This window comes from Betta splendens, chromosome 2, assembly GCF_900634795.4.
Source record: "Betta splendens chromosome 2, fBetSpl5.4, whole genome shotgun sequence".
Taxonomy (NCBI): Eukaryota; Metazoa; Chordata; class Actinopteri; order Anabantiformes; family Osphronemidae; genus Betta; species Betta splendens.
Window position 1 is genome coordinate 23,119,928 of NC_040882.2, and position 20,076 is coordinate 23,140,003.

Here is a 20,076-nt window from a genome sequence, read left to right on the forward strand (position 1 = left end):
TCGAGTAGCCAAGTTTTACGGGGTCCGTTTTTATTCGTTTGCCAAGAACCAATGTCGGTTCTGTTGGTCCCACTCTGCCGCGATCCTCGTGTGCGCAATTCACGCACACACACCCTTATTTGGCGCATCGCTGCACTCCAACGCTCTAGCGCGCTTTGAAAAAAGCACGGAATATTTTAAGATAAGGGAAGTTGGTGATGTAGTAAATGCTAAATAATTTGTGACGCCGGTTTTAAGCCCACCATCATATAATTAGAGTTTGCACCTGGAGTTCCTGGACGCTTGTGTAGGTTCTTCCCTTTGAACCCGTTTTACTTGTCCGTTAAATACTATTTCCCACGGGTTTAGAATAGCATCATTGTAAATACAAGTTACAGTTATTTTCCCGAGGGAACACTGGGGGATATTTATTTTGATGAATCAACTTAGCAACACAAAATATTCAACTACGCCCTTTCCGTGACGTCTGTGACGAGATATCCTGGATTTCAGTTTGGGTGCAGTAAGAAGTGGAAATATTTGCCAGCGTTGGGGTCAGTGAAGGCATCACCGTGAGGCGGAGGAAAATGACAACGTGAAGAACAAATGGCGTTGTTTTAAAGCGTCCTAGTCAGAACCCGGAGCCTGTGCTGAGGAAACCAAACTTCCCCCACAGGCGTCGGTGTCAGACTGAGTCTGTGGTGATGCGTTCAACGTGCTGTCGCTTATTCTGCGTTGAGCAACGCGTCGCCTTTTCCTTGTTTGTGACACTTGCTACAGTAGAAGCTCGGACGTTTCACTCCTATTTGGTCTTATTTCACTTCATTAAGGTTAAAATTAAACTTCAAACACATCATATTCTGCCATTGCCACTACTGTCTTGTCATTTTGGAATAGTTTAGACTGTAGCTTTGACCATATTCTGTTTTATTGTTTATTGTTTTTCGTCTTGACTTAATTTCACTCTGTCATTTACACTTCAACAAAACAAAACACAATGTTGCCGGGCCAGATTACACACCCAGTGTGTGTTTGGAGCTCACGGCTGACTGAAACTCAACAGCCGAATACACAAGGGACCTAAAGAAACGAACGGCTCCGTAGAATTCTTCCACGTCGCGTGTTGTTTGCTCGGGTCAGAACAACAAACTATTTGAATAAAGTCCGGGCTTCAGTTAGTTAGTTGAAGGTTCCTCTTGAAGAGTGTTGGCGTAACCAACGAAAACCGCAGCGCACCACGAGTAAGAAACACGGAAATAGCGCGAGGGGGGGCTGGACCTGAGGAGCGACGCAGACGCGGCGGAGTCCGGTCTGCGCCCTGGGGAACGGCCACGCATCCACCGCGGGCGGTCATCTGCTTCCATCGGCCTCGTGCGGGAGTCGTCCCGCAGGACGTTTTCACAGCCTCCGCACCGGCGGCGCGCGCGCGCGGACCCTCTCGCCTCGTCTTCGCCGGATAAGATGGTAATAACGCACGCGACGCCCCCTGCGTTGGCTCCGGAGTGCTGACAAGTCGCCTTCTGGGCTCGGATGTGCGGCGGATCGCGCACACGGCGTCCCCCCGAGAAAGCGAGCCGAGCTGCGGCAGGAATACAGATTACACCCGTGAACGAAGAGGACTCCGAGCAGAACAATGGCTGAGGCTGCCGATGTGGAGCGTTGAGACCCGGCAAGGCTCGGTTTGGTCGCCCCGTCCCGGTCCCGTCCCACCTCCGGCCCGGATTCAGTGATTTCAGTCGTACCTGTGTGATCTGCGGCTACGTGAAAGGATGACGGTCACGCTGGACTTTGAGGAGTGTTTGAAAGACTCCCCACGCTTCAGGTAAGACGTGACCCTGCTGAGCACTGATCTGTGACTTCCTGCTCCAAAATGTCAAACAGCCTCCGGTTCGTTTAGCTCCTGTAGTTTAACATCTCCCCAAAGACGTGGATGAACCGTGTTCTGTTCATTTAAGAACCATTAGAGTCATATTGTACTGTCTCCGTCAGTCTGAGCCGCTGATGCTCCTCATCCGTAGGGTCTGAGGTCAAACCTGGCCTGTTATTGACTGGGTTGGGGTCAAAAGGTCCTGGATGCAGGCCTGCAGGGCTGAAACCACTGATCTGAGGTCAGATGAGCAAAGATGAACCCTGAACCTCATGTCTAGGAATGACGGTCATTTGTTTCGCAGCTTTGCTGACGATAGCTATGCAAAGAGCTGCTTTGAGCCCACGCCACCAGGTTTCCAACCAAGGGTGTCGCCGCCAAATCTGCGTGGTCGTTGTTTTTTTTTTTCTTCATCTGGTAAAATCAAATGGGAAGTGTCACAAGGTCGGTTTTGCAAGCGGCTCAGGAGACAGCGAGGCAGGGCCTGGGTGTGCCCTCGCTTCCTGGCCCCGTGCCCGGCCCGCAGTGGGCCGCGTCCGCCTCCTCCAGCTGATGTGACATCTCAGGTCTCCCGCTCCGCCTGTAATTTGCGGGGCGCTTCGCTGAGGCGGAAAGTCTGAGCTGTGGCAGCGGGAGGAGAGGGAGTCGACGCGACGCACACGCGCAGCGGACGGCGCTCGGACCCCCCGGGGCGGCGGGCGAACGGCCCGCGTGGGGGGGGCGAGCGCTGGCTGTGCTGCCTCCTGTTGCTAGGCGACGGCGGGGCGGGAGGCCAACAGGAAGTGGGGCTAGATGTGCTGAGGTGATCAACAGGAGAGACAGGAAGCGTGTTTTCTGTGGGGAGAGCGGCGGCGGAAGCGGAGCTGTAGCTCTGTGTCAGTGTGCGTTTTGAAAAGCGCGACGCCGATTCGCGTCTTTCTTTCTCACGAAGGCGCCGCCGTCCTCCCTTCTCCTTTCTCCCCTCGCCTGCGTGGCGGCACCGTCCTCCAGTCGCATGCTGAGAGGCCTTTGTCACGAACACTTGCTGTCTGTCCCGTCCTTCTGTCTTTCCACTGTCTCTCTCTCTCTCCCTCTCTCTCTCTCTCTCTCTCTCTCTTTTCTCTCTCTCTCCCCTCTCTCTCTCTCTCTCTCTCTCTCTTTTCTCCCCCCTCTCTCGCCCCTTTTCTTCGCCTCTGTCTCGCTGTACTGTTGGTGGAAGGCGGCGGAAACCGCACGGCCTGCGCTGCTGCTGTGACGAGAAACGAGCGCCGCGGCACAAGGCCCGTTCGAGCGCACGAGGAGCTGCAGGAGGACAGTGTGTTGTCTGTAAACGCGTTCGTCACGAAGCTCAAACAGCCACAGCTTCAGTAAAAGCCCCTAAAGTGTCAAACAAGGAGAAACGGCCGCTCCTCGCGTCAGTCTGAATGCTGCTAGTTACTCATTTATCCTCTGGATGTGTTGATGCCACCTGAATCGTCAGCATCTGCTTCTGTTACCTATTGTCTGCTTTAGTCCTTTACACACATTCCACACATGGAGGGTGATTAACGTGTAGTCAGATTGCTGCCAAACCTGTTTATCCTACATTGAGAAACGCATATGGAAAAATGCAGCACGTAGTTAAAGAGAGTTAAAGACATTGATGTTATTGTAAGTATTTACCTTAGACCAACATTAAATCTATATAATGTTAGACGTTCATTTTCAAGTTTTCAGAATCTTTAAAGACAAATTTTTGTTTAAAGTAGAGAAACAGCTCTGATAACGTTTTGAGTTTCATATGTTGAGTGAAGGCGAAGTGACCTTTGACCCCAGGATCCCGGCTGTTTGTGTGTTTCAGGGCCGACATCGAGGTCGTGCAAAGCGACGTGAGTGAACTGGAGACGCGGCTGGACAAGGTGAGACCTCGGCGCCCTTTGACCTTTGACCTTTAGCGCGTGCCGCCGGTGCGAGGGCCAGTCGGGGGGCGGAGGCGCGTCTCACCTGACGCCGAGCAGGAAGAAGCTGCGGCCGTGGCTTCCTCATCGCGTTGTTCTGCTTCTGCGCGCGGCCCCGCTCTCCACCGTGTCCCCACGCTCTCACATGTGTTCGCTCACACGCGCCGCCTTTCTGTTCCCTGAGCTTCGGGCAGGTGGTGCAGCAGAAGCCTGACGGCGCCTGCATCAGGGCTGTCAGAGCCGACGCTCGCTCGCTCGCAGGGAACAGGTTCCAGGCGTTTCCGGTTTGTTCAGCCTGGTGTCACGGTGTTCTGCTCTAACACGGATCCTTACATACATGTTACTGGAGTGCATTGACTGAGGAGGTGGAGGTTAATGCTTAAGTAGCTTTATAGGAGTACAGTAGTATAACTCTATTCAGGTCACTTTGACCTTTGATCTCATCGCTGTTGTTTTTTTTCTCGTCCCACTTTGGGGAAAAAAATGATGACCAGAATATGCAGTCTGACTGTAAACGGAACATGTTTTCCACAGCAGAGACTGTAAATACTGTAAATACTGACGGCGACTGCGAGCCACCAAAACCAGTACCTGAAACTGAAACGGGGCGCTGAAACCCAATAATGTTTTCTCACTTGTCCAAATACACGTGGTCTTTCTATAAGACACGCACACGCACGCACATACACACACAGACACGCACGCACATACACACACACACACGCACGCACATACACACACAGACACGCACGCACGCACATACACACACAGACACACACACACACACGCACGCACATACACACACACACACGCACGCACATACACACACACACACGCACGCACATACACACACAGACACACACGCACACGCACGCACGCACGCACATACACACACAGACACACACACACACACGCACGCACGCACATACACACACAGACACGCACGCACATACATACACGCACGCACGCACACACACACACACACTGCCTACTGTATCGGTGTGTATCCTGACCCGGCTCGTGTCCTGCAGCTGGTGAAGCAATGCCAGGCCATGCTGGACGCCGGCAGAGCCTACTGCCAGACCAGCAGGAGCTTCGTCAACGGCCTCCGGGAGCTGGGCCACCAGTGCTCCGGGGACAAGATGATGGAGGTGAGGACAGCACGCACACAGACCCCCACACACACACACAGCACAGTTATTTATACGCTTCTTATCTCGACTGTTTCCACACTGAGCCTGTACCACGGGACTTCAAAGTAAAGGTCCTCATTCTGTTCGACACGTAGCATGAAGTGTTTTTCTGAGACTCGTGGTAACGTGAGGCGTCTGTTTCGCAGGAGTGCATGGGCAAGTTTTCCAAAAAGCTGTCTGTCATCTTAGACGCGCAGGAGGTGAGTGTGTGCACAGCTTCCGCTCGGCCGAGCACTGAGCGCGGCTGCAGAGCACCGCAGCACGTTCAGCGGCTGCTCTGGTTCCTTGGTGACGCTCGCGTCTGTGTCTCCTGTCACCGTGTAGGAGGTGATCGAGATCACGCAGAAGTCGGTGAAGATGAAGCTGCAGAACTTTGTGAAAGAGTGAGTGAGCTGGTCCTCTCTCTCTCTCTCTCTCTCTCTCTCTCCCTCCTTCTTCAGTGTGACTCACTCGTCCGCATGTCGGCAGCACATGAAATAAATATTAGAGGCTTATGATCTTTAATGTTCGGTCTTGCACACTTAGTGCTGAAGTCTGTTCCTATTAGTGTGAGTGATGGAGGATTAGAGAAGCCTGTGTGTGTGTGTGTGTGTGTGTGTGTGTGTGTGTGTGTGTGTGTGTGTGTGTGTGTGTGCGCGTGCGCGTGCGCGTGTGTGCGTGAATGAGGCTAAAGCGTCTAAACCGTGACGTCTGCTTTTCCAGTTTCACGCACGTCTTTCCCCTTTTTCGCCGCAGAGACGTTCGCCGGTTCAAAGACGTGCGCAAGGAGTTCGAGCGCGGCAGCGAAGCCCTGGAGGGGGCGCTGGCGAGGAACGCCCAGGCGCCGCGGGGCAAGCAGCACGAGGTGGACGAGGCCACCAACGCCCTGCTCAACGCACGCAGGACCTTCCGCTCCGAGGCGCTGGACTACGTGCTGGAGGTGAGACCGGAACCCGGGTCCGGGCTGTGATTCTAGTCCTGAACGATCACGGGCTTCTTCCCTGAGCTCCTGTCTGTTTCTGAACCCGCTCCTCCTCCTCCTTCTGCTCCACAGATTAATGTCATCGAAGCCAAGAAGAAGACCGACATCCTGCTGGCCGTGAGTTCACGCGCGTCGCATCCTGTAACGTCCGTCAAATGAAAACATGAACGCGCTTCAGTGTTGGCGTTTCTGATCAGATGCTGTCGCTGATGGACGCTCAGGCGCAGCTCTTCTGCCACGGGAACCAGTCTCTGTCGGAGCTGGACGAGTATCGACGGAAGCTCAGTGAAGAGGTGACTGCTAGTTGTACACGGTGGACGTTCCTGCTGATGCTGCGCTGCCTGTGGTGGCTGTTTGTGCACCCTACACGTCCTGCTTCCAGCTTTGCTTCAGTTCTTAGTTCATGTGGTGGAAAAACCACAGTCTGACGTGACGCTTTTTATCGCGAGAGGAAAAAGTGAGCAACAGCAGGAAATATTTCACGCCCGCGTGTCAGTGTTGGCGCTCGCTCCTCGACTCTGGACTCCGGACACGAGGCTTTGCACAACGCTTTGCATCAGCAGTAATGTTGAGTGTTTTTTGCTAAATGAACTTCAGAGCAGGAAATGAACCTGTCAGCGATGAATCGATTTGCAACAAAGCGCTTCCTGTTCGATGAGGACATTGAGATGAATAAGAATAGACTGGGAAGAATAATAATAATCCACTGAACGCTCCCGCTGCAGGAGCCTCCCGTGTTGTTTTCAGTTTGGCTCCGGATACTCAACACTTCCTAATTCCTGTTTCCTGAAGAGGCTGCAGCGTGATAATCTGCCTCGAACCCGTTGATCTCGCTCCGTCTCCGGCCTCTCATAGAGGAGAGGAGGAGAAAATGGGAACGTTATCAATCAGACAGAAAACAGACACATAGAAAAGAAAGATGAGGTTAGGCAGCATGTTAATGAACCTGATACACACACACACACACACACACACACACACTTTGTTTGGTTCTTTCCCAAACATTTCTGTCTGTTTCTGCTTTAACAGCACAAACAGTTTGTCCTGAATGCAGCCAGAGAGAAGAGGGACATGGAGCAAAGATACGCTGCTATCAAGAAAAAGGTCTGTGGTCTCCACTGTGTGACTGCTCACGTTACTGCAGCCTTTATTGGCTGATACTAGAATAACCCGGCTCTCTGTGGGCCGTTGCATTGTGGGTAATTAATCTGGACCTTGACTCTGGGTCAGTGCTGTTTGCTGTGACTTGCTGCAGCTGCAGCGTTACAGCGACTCATAGATCTCAATCTTCCTCCAGGACGTGTCCTATGACGACTCCATGATGGACTTCAACGCCGACGCGGCTAACGGCATCGCCATGGAGGGCTACCTGTACAAGAGAGCCAGCAATGCGTTCAGAACCTGGAGCAGGTACAAGACTCATCACAAACCGCTTCAAACCCAGCCTTAAAGGGAGCCTTTAAACAGTGGGCGACCTTGGATGATCCAATGGTGAAACCTCAAGCTTTTGTCTCACGTTTCCTCTGCAGACGCTGGTTCTCAATTCAGAAGAACCAACTGGTGTATCAGAAGAAGTTCAAGGTACGTTGTGCACTTCATGGAGGCGCCAACGCGCCGCCGAGCGCAGGGTTCAACGCCGGCTCAATGTGCCTTTCAGGACCAGCCCACGGTGGTGGTGGAGGACCTGCGTCTCTGCACAGTCAAGACCAGCAGCGAGAACGAGAGGCGCTTCTGCTTTGAAGTGGTCTCGCCGTCCAAGTGAGTGTGTGTGGGCGTGCGTGCGTGCGTGCACGCGCACGCGCCGCTGCCGACTAGCTAGCGGGCGTTAGCGTGCCTTTGTGCCTTGCAGGTGCTGCTTGTTGCAGGCGGACTCTGAGCGGCAGCAGCAGGCCTGGATCCTCGCCGTCCAGAACAGCATCGCGTCGGCCTTCCAGGAGCGGCGGGAGGACCCGCACAGCCCGGTGAGGCGGCGCCGGGACGCGCCGGGCCTCCGGCCTCCGCGCAGACGCTCACTCCTGTCTTTGCCCCCGCCAGAGGCAGCGCTGCAGCTCGGTGTCGGCCAGCAGCTTGGGGGGCGGCGGAGGGGGAGGCGCCGACCAGGAGAGCGAAGGCTGCAAGGCGCTGGAGGAGATCCAGGCCATAGCGGGGAACCGGCAGTGCTGCGACTGCGGAGAACCCGGACCCGACTGGGCCTCCATCAACCTGGGCATCACGCTCTGCATCGTGTGCTCAGGAATACACAGGTTTGTGCACCTGCTGAACACGTGCCCGGGATCTTGAGACCTGAGCTCTAATGGTGTCGCTCTGTCATCAGGAGCCTTGGAGTCCACTTTTCTAAAGTCCGCTCCCTCACGCTGGACTCCTGGGAGCCAGAGCTCATTAAGGTACTTTATCCACCTCATTGTTTCATTAAGCTCGGTACCAGAAGCTAATGGCTGTGCAACACATCATAGTTTACCTCCAATTACAGCATCTTTTGTTTCTGTTCTTTTTCTAGTTGATGTGTGAATTAGGAAACTCAGTAATAAACAGGATCTACGAGGCCCGAATAGATGAGATCACCATCAAGAAACCACTTCCCTCCAGCCCCAGGTACGACTCATCACCAGCTACCGTTTGGTTGCTTTAGCCTGGCTCCATCTCAAAATAGCATCTTATGGGCCTTACATGTATCTGCATTTAAAAGTAGAAGAAGTATCATGAAATAATTCTATTGGTAGAATTATCAGAAATTAAACGTTGAACTTCTCCTCTCACTTTGTGGAAGCTTTAACACATGCGGATGGTGAAAGTGAAATGCCTCCACTTCACACAGAAGCAACACTACAGACGTTTCCCTCAAGCTCCCACTCTGAAAAGTGTACAAAAGCATCTGAGTTACAGATAAAACATTTATTCAACTTAATGCTTTAGATAAAGCCACAACATTAATCATAAGCTATCATTTATTACCTGATTGTGTTTAGTATACTGTAAAGATTCTGCATCTGTTAGCAAATATTGAAATACAGTGAAAAAAAATTATAAAGTGGGAATACAGCAAAGTCCAGCTTAAATAGCTGAAACGATTCCTTCTTCTGTGAATTAGTGCAGACTGGACATCAGCAGCAGACGACAGTAAACCACTGGTTAGACCTTAAAGAAGGTGCATTTATTTACATTGCACAATGACTTTGAGGACTTTATTCAGCCTATCGTGTGTAGCCTGCTTCAGCACACACACACACACACACACACACACTGTGCAAAGTGCCGTGCGGTTTTACAGGCGTTCTAACAGCAGCCGTTGCTAGACTCACTTTCTGACTTCCTGTTCTCTTTTGTGTGTGTCGCAGCCGACAGGAAGCGCCACAGGTACATGACACAGATGGTTCATGTCGTGACTGAAGTGTCCTGCGGAAACGCTTGCACTCTGCAGCATGAGCTTCTACTCTCGTCTCGTCTGAGCTGCCAGTGTTTGATTAGTTTGACGGCGTTTCCTAGACGTGCTTCGTGTTTTTGTGCCGTGTTTACGTTTCCGTCACATTAACGGTCAAACCCCTGGTGGTGCATGGCTGCTGAACATGGACCTGAATGTGGAATGGAGCAGATTCAGATTTACTGACTGAGTTCCGAGCGCAGACCCCCCCCCCCCCCCCCCCCCGACCTCGGCCTTTGGCTCCTTTAGCTGAGTTCTAATTCATCATTTCTGTCCCACAGAGGAGACAAAGAGTCCTGGATCAGGTCAAAGTACGTGGAGAAGAAGTTCATCCAAAAGCTTCCCGAGATCGGCAGGAACCCGCCGTTGAGGCGGTCCAGCGCCAGGAGGAACCGGGCAACCGTGCAGGACCGGAATGTGCAGCGGCCGCCAATCAAGCCCAAGCCCAACCGGGCCACGCTGGCCCGGGGCACCGGTGAGTCGGGCTGAACGGAAGCTAGGTTTTAAGGCCGCAGTAACTCAGCTGCTCTGTGTGCGGAGCTTCATATTCCCGCTGATCTCAGCAAAAAAGCAGAAAGGCGCACACAGAGAAGCTGATGATGTAAGAGCCTGGTCAGAGTCAGCAGAACAAACCATGACCAGACCTGCCTGTGTGTTTCCTCAGGGCTGAGTTCCGGTGACCTTGTCCAAAAGAACAATACAGGCTCTCACAAAGGTGACATGAGCACACACACACACACACACATGTACCCGTCACAGAACGAGCTGTTACAGCCTGTGTGAATACAATGTCCCTCAGATGAGGAGGAGGAGGAGGAGGAGGACCTGAGCGGCCTTCATCCCGGCGCCTTGCTGTACCGCTCGGCGGCGCTGCAGAACTTCCCCGTCATGGCCGACGCTTTGGCGCACGGCGCCGACGTCAACTGGGTCAACATGGCCGAGGAGGCGAGCACGCCGTTGATACAGGCCGTCTCCGCGGTGAGTGACCTTTGACCCCCGCGGCCGGCGGCGGGCCGGGACCGCGCACGCGGCCGTCCGTGGGAACCAACCTCTGGTGTTTCTGGCAGAACGCGCTGGCAGCCTGCGAGTTCCTGCTGCAGAACGGCGCCAACGTCAACCAGGCAGACAGCAACGGGAGGGGCCCGCTGCACCACGCCACCATCCTGGGCCACACCGGGTATGAGCGACACACACAGGCCACACAGGGAGCTCAGAGTCCAACAAACAGAGCACAGCAGAAACACAAAAACCGGCGAACGAACAGATCGCGCAGTCGCAGGAGGTCGATAAGCATTGACAGAGCTGAGGAGCCTGACCCTGTTGACCCAGTGACTCCTTTGTGATGGAAATCTCAGCACAAAGGAAGCAATGAGCGAACTGAAACACAACAAAGTTCAGATCGTGGGTTCATGTTTATATAAATGTAAAGGATTAAACAGGTTTAAACTGCAGCAGCTGTGTTCCAGCTTTTAGTACACGTCTGTCTCCTCTCCACAGGTTGGTTTGTCTCTTCCTGAAGCGGGGAGCCGACTATAATGCCAAAGACAAGAACGGCAAAGACCCCATCACCATCGCCGTGGACAACGCCAACGCCGACATCGTCACGTTGTGAGTGTTTGAGCCCAGAGACGCTCTGATGAAAACAGGATGAAGGCCTTTCTAACGAGTCCTCTCTGTTTCAGGCTGCGGATTGCCAAAATGAACAAAGAGATGCGAGAGATGGATGGAGCGTTTGGCCAATCAGGTCACTCGGGGGGGCAGGGCTCTGGGGGGGGGCTGGCCACCACCAGGAAGGGTCTCCAGGCTATAAAGAACCACATAAGTGGCTGGGCTCTGGGAGGTCAGAATGACTAGTGTGGACTCTGTGTGGTTCTGGTTCTGGTTCTAGGCTACGAGGAGAAATCACCGTTTCAAGCTGACGCAAGTCAAACAGACATTAAATTCAAGATGCGGTACCACAAGCATAAAACCAGTTAGTCAGCAACAACTGGCAAACGTGTGAAGTAAAGACTGGACTTTGGGCCACATTTGCTGCTGATATATTGTGCATCCTGGGTGTTTCATGCACTCGTGTGTGTAGTGGGGCTGGGTTTTAGCTTTTATGAGGTTGGGTGTTTCTTTCTGAGCCCAGTCACTCGGTTCTCTGGGACCGTTCTCTCCCACTATTCTGTGAATAGTAAGGCAGTCGAGCTGTTCCACTTTTCTAAGTCATATGTTGGTATTTATGAGACATCCATGCTGTCGGCCGGCTCCAGGGGGGTCCGGGGGGGGGGTTCTGTTTGCATTCTGTCACACGGCTCCACTTTAAGCTGCAGAGTCCATTCTCTCTCCGTTAGTGAGCCGAGACGTGAGGCTTCTGTCTGCCCCGACCACTGCTGCTCAGTATTTGACGTGCTGTGCTTTATCGTTGTCTTTGTTGTGTGCACTCATGTGCCTTTGCCTTCTGCCCGCTGAGATGTCCTGGTCTCAACTGCTTGTGCAGTGTGCCACCTACTGAGAACCACGAGGTAAAGTGCATGTGCATGTCCTATGTTTATTGTCCTGTTGCATGCTTCTCGCTCTAGGGTATAAATGTGTTAAGGAAGTGGTTTCATTACTAGAACGTTGCATCCTTTTGGTGGCAGATCTTATGTTTTTGAGTCTTTTTACCACAGACAGTAGAGAGAGAGAGCAAAGATGGATGCTTACAAGCTTGTAATGCTCCAGGACGTCGAGCTGTGAGGCTCATATCTTCTACTATGGTCTGTTACAGGTGATGAAACCTACCAAGACATCTTCCGAGACTTTTCCCACATGGCTTCAAACAACCCAGAGAAGCTGAAACGTCGGAGCGCGGACCCCAGATATTAACCAGCTCCTTCCTCCACCATCACATGTTTCACACTCCTGCACAACACACATGCAAACGCATTTTAAAAGCATGCCAGTATTCAGCCATGTACACGTACACACACACACACACATACACACACACACACACACACGTACACACACCTATACACGTACTCATGTACACAGACACCTACAAACATGCACACATGTACATATACACACAAACCTACACACACACACACACACACACACACGTGCATACACACATGTACACATATACACACATACTCAGGTACACAGGCACCTACACATATATACACACACACACACACACACGCACGTTTTCCCTGCCTATGTGCTACGTTGGGTCATAGCTCAGCTGGTGTTGACTTCAGAGGGGTGTTGTGTGTGTCTTCGCTCCAAACAGTGAATTCTTTGTGTGAACGTGTCAGAGCACAGCGATTGTGTTCATTGAAGACGTGGGGAAGGTTTTATTAGAGCAGCATGAGGTGTCTCCATGTCTGGCAGAGGGCACCGCCGTCACTCCCACACTTCCCTGATTACATCCAGTAAATCTGCTGTTCTCTCCTCGACGCCTCTTTGTGTTCCTCTGCCATTTCTTTTGACTTGTGTTGAAGTATTCCATGTAAATGGATGTAATTGTTACAAACGTTTTATGTGAACGGTCAGTTTTAGTGTGTGTTGATTGTTACATTTGGACCAACTTTACATGCTCTTTGTGTCTGTTTCAGTAAACTGTGTCTGGTACTTGGAAATAAATTTCATTTTAAATGCGTTGAAGTTTGTTAAACTGCACATAAAGAAAATTGCGGTTGTGTTTTACTCCATCCAGCAGAGGGCGCTATATGTGCGTGTGTGTGTGACACTAGGTCACGGTGACCCAGTGACAGCCCTGGCCTCATTCTGTCTGGTTTATGGTTTACTAAACGCACAAACAAAATGAGGGCGTCATCGGCGAAATGTGCCCGTGAGAGGATGCTTGTTGTGCAAAGATAAATTCCTCAGGTGCTGTGTCAGTAGCTGTTTGCTGCTAATGAGTCAGTGTTACTGCTGAGCAGCACAGAGGAGAGCTGGTAATTACTGGTAAGTGGTGCAGAGACCAGCAGTGGAGCAGAGCAAGAACACTAGATTCAGTCTTATAGTGATTTGTAAAAGTCTCCTTTCCATCGCACACACATACATAATATACGCATGATAATATAATAATATATGTCGTCAAAGAATGCATCTACACATCATCTATAAATAATTTCCATGTTTGGCATCAGGGGTTAAGCTGAGTGTTTGAGTTGTCGGCCGCGTCTGCTGTTGTTGCTCAATTTGCCTGAGATAAAACATCATTGCCTGTCGTGTTCCTTACTGACGTCTCCTTCGCCGTCTCTGTGTTAAAGGCTGCTCCAACCCTCGAGTTCCACAGCCCTGAAGGCGATTAGGACGCGCCGTGTGATAGCGAGTTGATCTGCTCCAGCTCCGACTGTAAACCCTTATCTTTAACGTGGTGGGAACGTCTTTGAGGGGCCGGCGGATCTGCGCGCGAGAAGAAGCCCGGCAGCGTGGCCAGGGTCAAAGTGCCCAGGATGGGGAAGGAGCCGGCCACCGCGAAGGAGGCCATGTAGTTGCCCGTGAGGTCTTTGAGCAAACCTTCAGGAGAGGAGGAGAAAAGAGTGAGAACTCAGAAGAATCACAGGACAGGCAGCAAACAGACACCGTACCTGACAGAGGAGCCCCCAGCAGACCGGCCCCGCTCTCGATGAGCTGCAGCAGACCCAGGGCCTCCAGCATGCGGTCCACGCCCACGATCAGCGGCACCACGGCGAACACCACGGAGGTCAGAGCTCCGGCGCAGAAGCCGTAGAGGAGGCTGATCGCCATCAGCGCCGCGTAGGAGCCAGACAGCGAGCTGACGGGCAGCAGGATGATGAAGAGCCCCGCCAGCGCGGTCCACAGGCTCGCCAGGTGAAGCAGCCGGAAGTGACCCAGGTCGGAGAACCAGCCCGACGCCACGCGACCCAAGATGTCTGTGATGCCGGCGGCGGACATGACGAAGGCGGCCCGGTAGTCGGAGAAGCCGGCCTGGCGGCTATGGGCGACCAGGTGGAAGTACGGCACAAAGAAGCCGATGTTGATGAAGCTCATGGCCAAGCTGTAGGTGAAGAAGGGCCGCTCCAGCAGCAGCTGCGGCTGCAGGTAGGAGATGAGGCGCTGCAGGCCGGCTGCACACGGCGCCCCGCTGCCCGGATCCACCTGCTGGGAGGGGGGAGACAGAAGCGTTAGTGTCAGCGTTAGCATCAGTGTTAGCATCAGCGTGAGTGTTAGCATCAGCGTCACCATTAGCGTCAGCATCAGCGTTAGCATCAGTGTCAGCATCAACATCGGCGTTAGCATCAGCGTTAGCATCAGTGTTAGCATCAGCGTGAGTGTTAGCATCAGCGTCACCATTAGCGTCAGTGTCAGCGTCAGCATCAGCGTTAGCATCAGCGTGAGTGTTAGCATCAGCGTCGGTGTCAGCATCACCATCAGCATCAGCGTTAGCATCAGTGTCAGCATCGGTGTTAGCATCAGTGTCAGCATCGGTGTTAGCATCAGTGTCAGCATCAGCATCGGCGTTAGCATCAGTGTTAGCATCAGCGTGAGTGTTAGCATCAGCGTCACCATTAGCGTCAGTGTCAGCGTCAGCATCAGCGTTAGCATCAGCGTGAGTGTTAGCATCAGCGTCAGTGTCAGCATCACCATCAGCATCAGCGTTAGCATCGGTGTTAGCATCAGTGTCAGCATCAACGTTAGCATCAGTGTCAGCATCAGTGTCAGCATCAGCGTTAGCATCACTGTCAGTGTTAGCATCAGCATCAGCGTTAGCATCAGCGTCATTCTTAGCATCAGCAGCAGGGCTCAGGCCTGCACAGTTGGGGTTCGGCCCACCTCATCCTCTTTGGAGCGTTGCTGGGGGCGGACCAGGGCCCCACAGGCCACGAGGTTGAGATTGAGGCCCCCCAGGATCAGCAGGGCCCCCCGCCAGCCGTACAGCTCCACCATCAGCTGGAACAGCGGGTTGAAAGCGAAGGAGGAGAGGCCGATGCTGCAGAAGCCCAGCCCCACGGCCAGGGTGCGGTGCCGGGTGAAGCTGGCCATGACCGAGGACACCATGGGCGTGAAGATCAGGCCCCAGCCCAGACCTGGAGGAGAGGCCACCGGCTTTAAAAGGGGCTCGGCCCACCGCCGTTCAGTCCCAGAGGAGGCTGTGGGAGGTGCTACCTGAGAGGACGCCCATGCTGAGGTAGAGGTGCAGCAGGCAGGTGGCCTGCGAGGCCAGCATGAGGCCGAGGCCAGCGAGCAGACCCCCCACCATCATCACCACCCGGGGGTTGTACGCGTTACACAGCATGGCAGCCAGCGGACCTGGAGCACGAGCACACACACACACACACACACACACACACACACACACACACACACACACACACACACACACACACCCAATGATTAACAGTATTAAAGCTCCAGCAGCACACTCAGTGCTCAGCTCCACTCACTGAAGAACTGCAGCGCTGCCAGGCCCAGGGAGGAGATCCAGGAGATGGCCTGAGCGCTCTGCTCGAAGTAGCGCACGAACTCCACGAAGAAGATGCCCATGCTGCGCATCACGCCGAAGATCAGGCTGTTGGTGACGAACAGGGCGGCCACCAGCACCCAGCCCCAGCCCCCGTCCGGGCCCCGGGCTCCAGCGCTCCGGGTCTCTGCTTCGGCCATGGCTGAACGGGACGGAGCAGAGCGGGAGTTAAAGGGCCGCGCACACGGAGGAGCAAGTCAGAGCGCGGGTGTAATGATTAACGGGCGCGGGGCTGTAAATCACCTCACGGCCCGCTAGGCGTGACCGAGCATTTAGGCAAAAGGTGAAACCTGGTGAAATACTCTGAAAGTCAAAGTGACCCATAAATCCACTTTCCCTACATTCACTTTCAGATCCTGGATTGTGCATCACCGCCTGCAATGGTTAAAATACATTAGTGTCATTATTCTTATCTTACCTCATTCTTATGCAGGTTCTAAACCGGTCAGACTGAGCGAGTAACATTTTGCACTGAGGCTAAATAATAACCTGCAGAAAAACTAAATAAAGTCAATAAACAGCTCAGGTGTTTAATCACTCACACCCAAATCAGAGAGTGGAGCTTCTCGTTGGTTCTGTTCCAAGTTTGACAGCACATCATCACAATTCCTTTTTAAAAACAAGCCCTTCTGAGGTTGTTTTCTGCTGCTGTAACATTGAGCTGATCACAAGACAACTGTTGCTTAACCCGCAGCAGCAGGAAACGCTGACCTGCGCACTGACCCTGACTTCTGCTTCTGCTCATGCTTCACTCTGAGACCCGTCCATCTCCAGGAGTCGCCCGGTTTTATTGCAGCCTGTGAGGAAGCAGCGCCTCCACTCACGAAGGCTGTCGTTTCCACCTGCCTCCTTCCCACTTACTGTTTATCAGAGTTCCCACTGTGTCTGCGCTGCTGCCTGAGGCCTTTTCCTCTCTAAGCCGTGACCTGGTTCGCTCCTGACCCAATGCCGCTCACTTCAGGGCAGCAGGAATTACAGGAATCCGCAGATTTGAGAAAAAAACAACACACTCGTACTGAAACACGTTCTGCACAAAGACTTTTGCTGGTTACAACACATCAGTGTCTTCATCAGAGTCGGACTCCCCCTCATTTCTTCCCTTATTGCAGCTTATGGTCTTAGCTTCACATGAAACTGTGGTTTCATTTCTAAACGTGTCAGTGTTTTAATTGTTGCTGAATCCGTGGAGATTCAAAGTCCTTACATGGTTTTTCCTCACATCCAACGCTTCTCCTCCGTCACGTGACTCCCTGACTCTTGTTTGGATGAAAGATCCATACAGACGTTCTGGCCTCCCCCATTTCCATTCAACACATCTGCAGCAGATGTTCCCAGGACCAACGGAGCCTCGCTCATCAGACCCACTGTACTCTGAAGTGCAAAGCAAAGTCACGGCCTCTTTTCTTCCTCATCGTCACTTCAGACGAAACTGAAACATTGTTTCCTCTCATACTTTTGCGTTCTATCACATTCCCGTTACATAAAATCAATGAGTTCACATCAGTGTGTTTTAACAAATCCTTGGCCACAGAATCAGAAAGGTTCCGTCTTAATCCTTGTTCTTTACGAACCGCACGTCACACAGCATCTGTGCGCGCGCGACGCCGCGACGCGACGCGCCGCTCCGCTCCGCTCGGCGGTTGCGCAAGTGACGCTGTCAGGAGACACGCAAATAAATGAGTTGTGTTGGAGTGCTGCTGTTTAGTGCCTCCTGAGTTTTAGCAGGTTTTAGACGCGTGCTTGAGGCCGTTACAGACTCCGGTATAACGGTCCACAGACCGTCTCCCTCCGCTCGACACCGGCTCGTACTCGTACTCACACCGGCTCGGTCCGTCAGCTTCGTCCGGAGCAGCACGTGGTCCAACGGCCATCGGTTTAAAGCGAGACGCACTGACACGTCAACGCGCGTGCGCAGTCTTCGTTAACCTGAAGTGTGGTAAATAATAGTCGACTGTACCTCTGAGACGTGTCTGAGCGTCAGTCAGCGGCCGCTTCAGCTGCTGGAGTCCTGTCTGTTACAGCATCTCTGACTGCTTCCAGTTGCTCTTTGCTCCTTGTTGAGCTGTTAAGTCTTGGTTAATAATCACTTCCCTCAACTTGAGCTCTTGTTTTTAATTGATGGGGTCGCGGCGTCATGTGCTTTCTCAGATCAACAACAAAAAATACCCCGAAGGAGTTCATCACATTAAAGCGTGTGACAAAATTGCTGGTTGTAGAGATAAACAGCCCTGGGAGCGATGGGGCGTTCAGGGACCCAACGCAAGAGGGAAGCAAACGCAGGAACCAGCTGCTGCTCCTACTGCTCGGCTCCTCTCACTGTCGGCCTCAGTCTTTAGTTGTATTAAATGTAAATTGGTGTAGAAATACTTGCACATTTTATGCTGTAAGTAACACAAGACTAAACATACACATGTAGTATAATCAAGTAGTAAAACAGAGACGCTAAACGTTATAGATTAGATCCAATGGGAACTAAATGTGTAAAATGCAAAACACAAATTCAACCTTATTAGAGACTCGACATCATTAACCTAAATACAACACAAGTACCACAAACAAGTACCAAAAATTAGTAGTACCTGTACCTGAGTACTGTTACTTGTATAAATGTATAAATGTATCTAAGTCTTGTATTTCCTGGGGGAGTAATTGCAATAGATTTGACTTTTGGTCTTTCCTTCTGTCCCTCGCAAAGAAAATACTTCTCTAAAACATTCTGGAACAATAGCTTTCAGTGCATTTTCAATAAAGTACTTTGGGTTTCCAGTAATACTCACTTCTTCAAATACTGTTTCCCATTTCATTGTAACTTCCTGCAATGTGTTCCCCCCAGTGTCTGACAGAGCTTCTATCCCTGTGTGAGCTGACGCACAGGGAGGCCTCGCTCCGGCCGTCGTCGCTCCCTCCAGGAATACGCAGCCACACAGTTCTCCTGCTACTGGTGAATTCATTCTTTCTGAGCTCTTGTTGCCCTTCCCTTCACTTCATTAAATCCACCGGCCAATATTCAATTATACAATATACAAAACATACACATAACACAATGACGACGTTTATCCGACGTATAGAAAAAAACAGAAGCATGAATAAATTCACGACAGGAAACAATCGTAAATACACATACCTCGCTGGCTGCACACGTATGTATCACAATGAATGAGGGAATGAATCCAAAAGTGAAACGTATCAACACATAAACACTACGTACGACACTTTAGCTTTTTGTCTTGATGACTTTTTTTTAGTTCCACGTGTCTTCTCTCTCTCTGACGCTCACGGCACCAAAATATGTCACTGTCACATTAAACAAACCTCGCTCCAGGCAGCAACCAAGCGAACAAACACAAAACACAAAACACAAAACACACAACACACAACACACGTGAAAACAAAATGCAATAAATGACGCAATACTCGCAAAACTGCCACCAAATCACAGTGTTTGTGGTTTCAACTGACAAATAACTATGTTAAAACAAGCAAACATTTAATCTGCTTCAAGCAATAGAACGAGCTTATGCGCCGGTTCGTCTAGATGAACTGGCTTGAACGCATGTTTTCTATTACAATTCAGGTAGAGTCTCTGATCCCGTTCTTAACGTTTCAATCCTCGCTAGTTCTCAATCGTTGATTTCAGTGCTGAACTCTTCTCTTCGGACTAGTTTTTGCGACTGCAGAGGCCTTGATTCCAGTCTTTGGACTCTCCTCATGTGCACTGATTTCGAGCACCTGCAGCTTTTGAAGTTCTGGGTTATTGTCACTGAGCTCTCCCTTTACTGTAGAGTAAAGGGAGTAGATCCCTTTCCCACAGAAGGTCTGTGCCAGTGAACCAGTCTTAAGCAACACGCTCATGTGCTGTTAGTTTTCTGGATGCATGATCTGCAGAGCACACAATGCCCATGGGGATCTGGAATGGACTTAACTCTTTGGACTCTATTTGTCACAGACACATGAAGGCAAGAACTGCATGTCACAGGTTTACATTTCTGTGTATAGAGAGGGCATTATGGAGTCTGGAAAGTCCCATTAAACATCCAGTGTTTGTCTGCTGAGCACAGACAATGAGCGGCACTGGTCTCCACTCATCAGGGAGCAGGAAGCTGGGGGTGAGAGAGGGTGAGGGAGTTCAGTGGGAGTCCACAGCTTCCATGTGGTCACCCTCATCTCCAGGAAGCAGCAGCGAGCGTCCACACGTGTTGGTGGCTGGCAGTGGACGGACCCTGGAGGAGGAAACAGGTGCCCGCGGCTCCATTGTTTCCACACCCACACCAAAAACACACAG

At 51.9% G+C, this 20,076-nt stretch overlaps 2 protein-coding genes across 7 annotated transcripts; one reads left to right on the forward strand and one right to left on the reverse strand.

Annotated features, from left to right (window-relative positions):
* The first annotated feature begins 880 nt into the window (after window positions 1-880).
* Window positions 881-12,962, forward strand: acap1 (ArfGAP with coiled-coil, ankyrin repeat and PH domains 1). Its single transcript, XM_029142878.3, has 23 exons — window positions 881-1,801; window positions 3,666-3,723; window positions 4,794-4,913; window positions 5,102-5,155; window positions 5,280-5,338; window positions 5,691-5,874; window positions 5,989-6,033; window positions 6,114-6,209; window positions 6,946-7,020; window positions 7,214-7,326; window positions 7,446-7,497; window positions 7,574-7,674; window positions 7,766-7,877; window positions 7,951-8,159; window positions 8,231-8,300; window positions 8,414-8,508; window positions 9,616-9,809; window positions 9,999-10,049; window positions 10,134-10,312; window positions 10,402-10,511; window positions 10,832-10,942; window positions 11,017-11,078; window positions 12,087-12,962. The coding sequence occupies exons 1-23, from the start codon at window positions 1,749-1,751 to the stop codon at window positions 12,182-12,184; spliced, it is 2,301 nt and encodes a 766-aa protein (XP_028998711.1). The 5' UTR covers window positions 881-1,748; the 3' UTR covers window positions 12,185-12,962.
* A 367-nt stretch (window positions 12,963-13,329) lies between these two features.
* On the reverse strand, window positions 13,330-19,076 carry slc16a13 (solute carrier family 16 member 13). 6 transcript variants are annotated; one of them, XM_041069897.2, is made up of 6 exons: window positions 18,919-19,076; window positions 15,718-15,936; window positions 15,440-15,583; window positions 15,107-15,360; window positions 13,900-14,434; window positions 13,330-13,828 (listed from the first exon to the last, which is right to left on the reverse strand). In XM_041069897.2, exons 2-6 carry the CDS (start codon window positions 15,932-15,934, stop codon window positions 13,617-13,619), a joined length of 1,362 nt encoding a protein of 453 aa, XP_040925831.1. In that variant the 5' UTR covers window positions 15,935-15,936; window positions 18,919-19,076; the 3' UTR covers window positions 13,330-13,616. The 6 variants fall into 6 exon arrangements, with proteins under 6 accessions (XP_040925831.1, XP_028998722.1, XP_028998719.1 ...); XM_029142889.3 differs by lacking the exon at window positions 18,919-19,076 and adding an exon at window positions 17,752-18,245; XM_029142886.3 differs by lacking the exon at window positions 18,919-19,076 and adding an exon at window positions 17,614-17,746 and having other exon boundaries at window positions 13,900-14,431.
* Window positions 19,077-20,076: the final 1,000 nt, after the last annotated feature.

Excerpts from the sequence above, each read along its gene's own strand:
- acap1 (XM_029142878.3), top strand. The coding sequence starts at position 1,749 with ATGACGGTCACGCTGGACTTTGAGGAGTGTTTGAAAGACTCCCCACGC. Across the intron at positions 6,210-6,945 it reads GACGGAAGCTCAGTGAAGAG|CACAAACAGTTTGTCCTGAA; the intron begins GTGACTGCTAGT and ends CTGCTTTAACAG. Across the intron at positions 7,021-7,213 it reads ACGCTGCTATCAAGAAAAAG|GACGTGTCCTATGACGACTC; the intron begins GTCTGTGGTCTC and ends ATCTTCCTCCAG.
- slc16a13 (XM_029142885.3), bottom strand. The coding sequence starts at position 17,665 with ATGGCCGTTGGACCACGTGCTGCTCCGGACGAAGCTGACGGACCGAGC. Across the intron at positions 15,584-15,717 it reads GGCAGCGCTGCAGTTCTTCA|GTCCGCTGGCTGCCATGCTG; the intron begins GTGAGTGGAGCT and ends CTCGTGCTCCAG. Across the intron at positions 15,361-15,439 it reads CAGCATGGGCGTCCTCTCAG|GTCTGGGCTGGGGCCTGATC; the intron begins GTAGCACCTCCC and ends CCTCTCCTCCAG.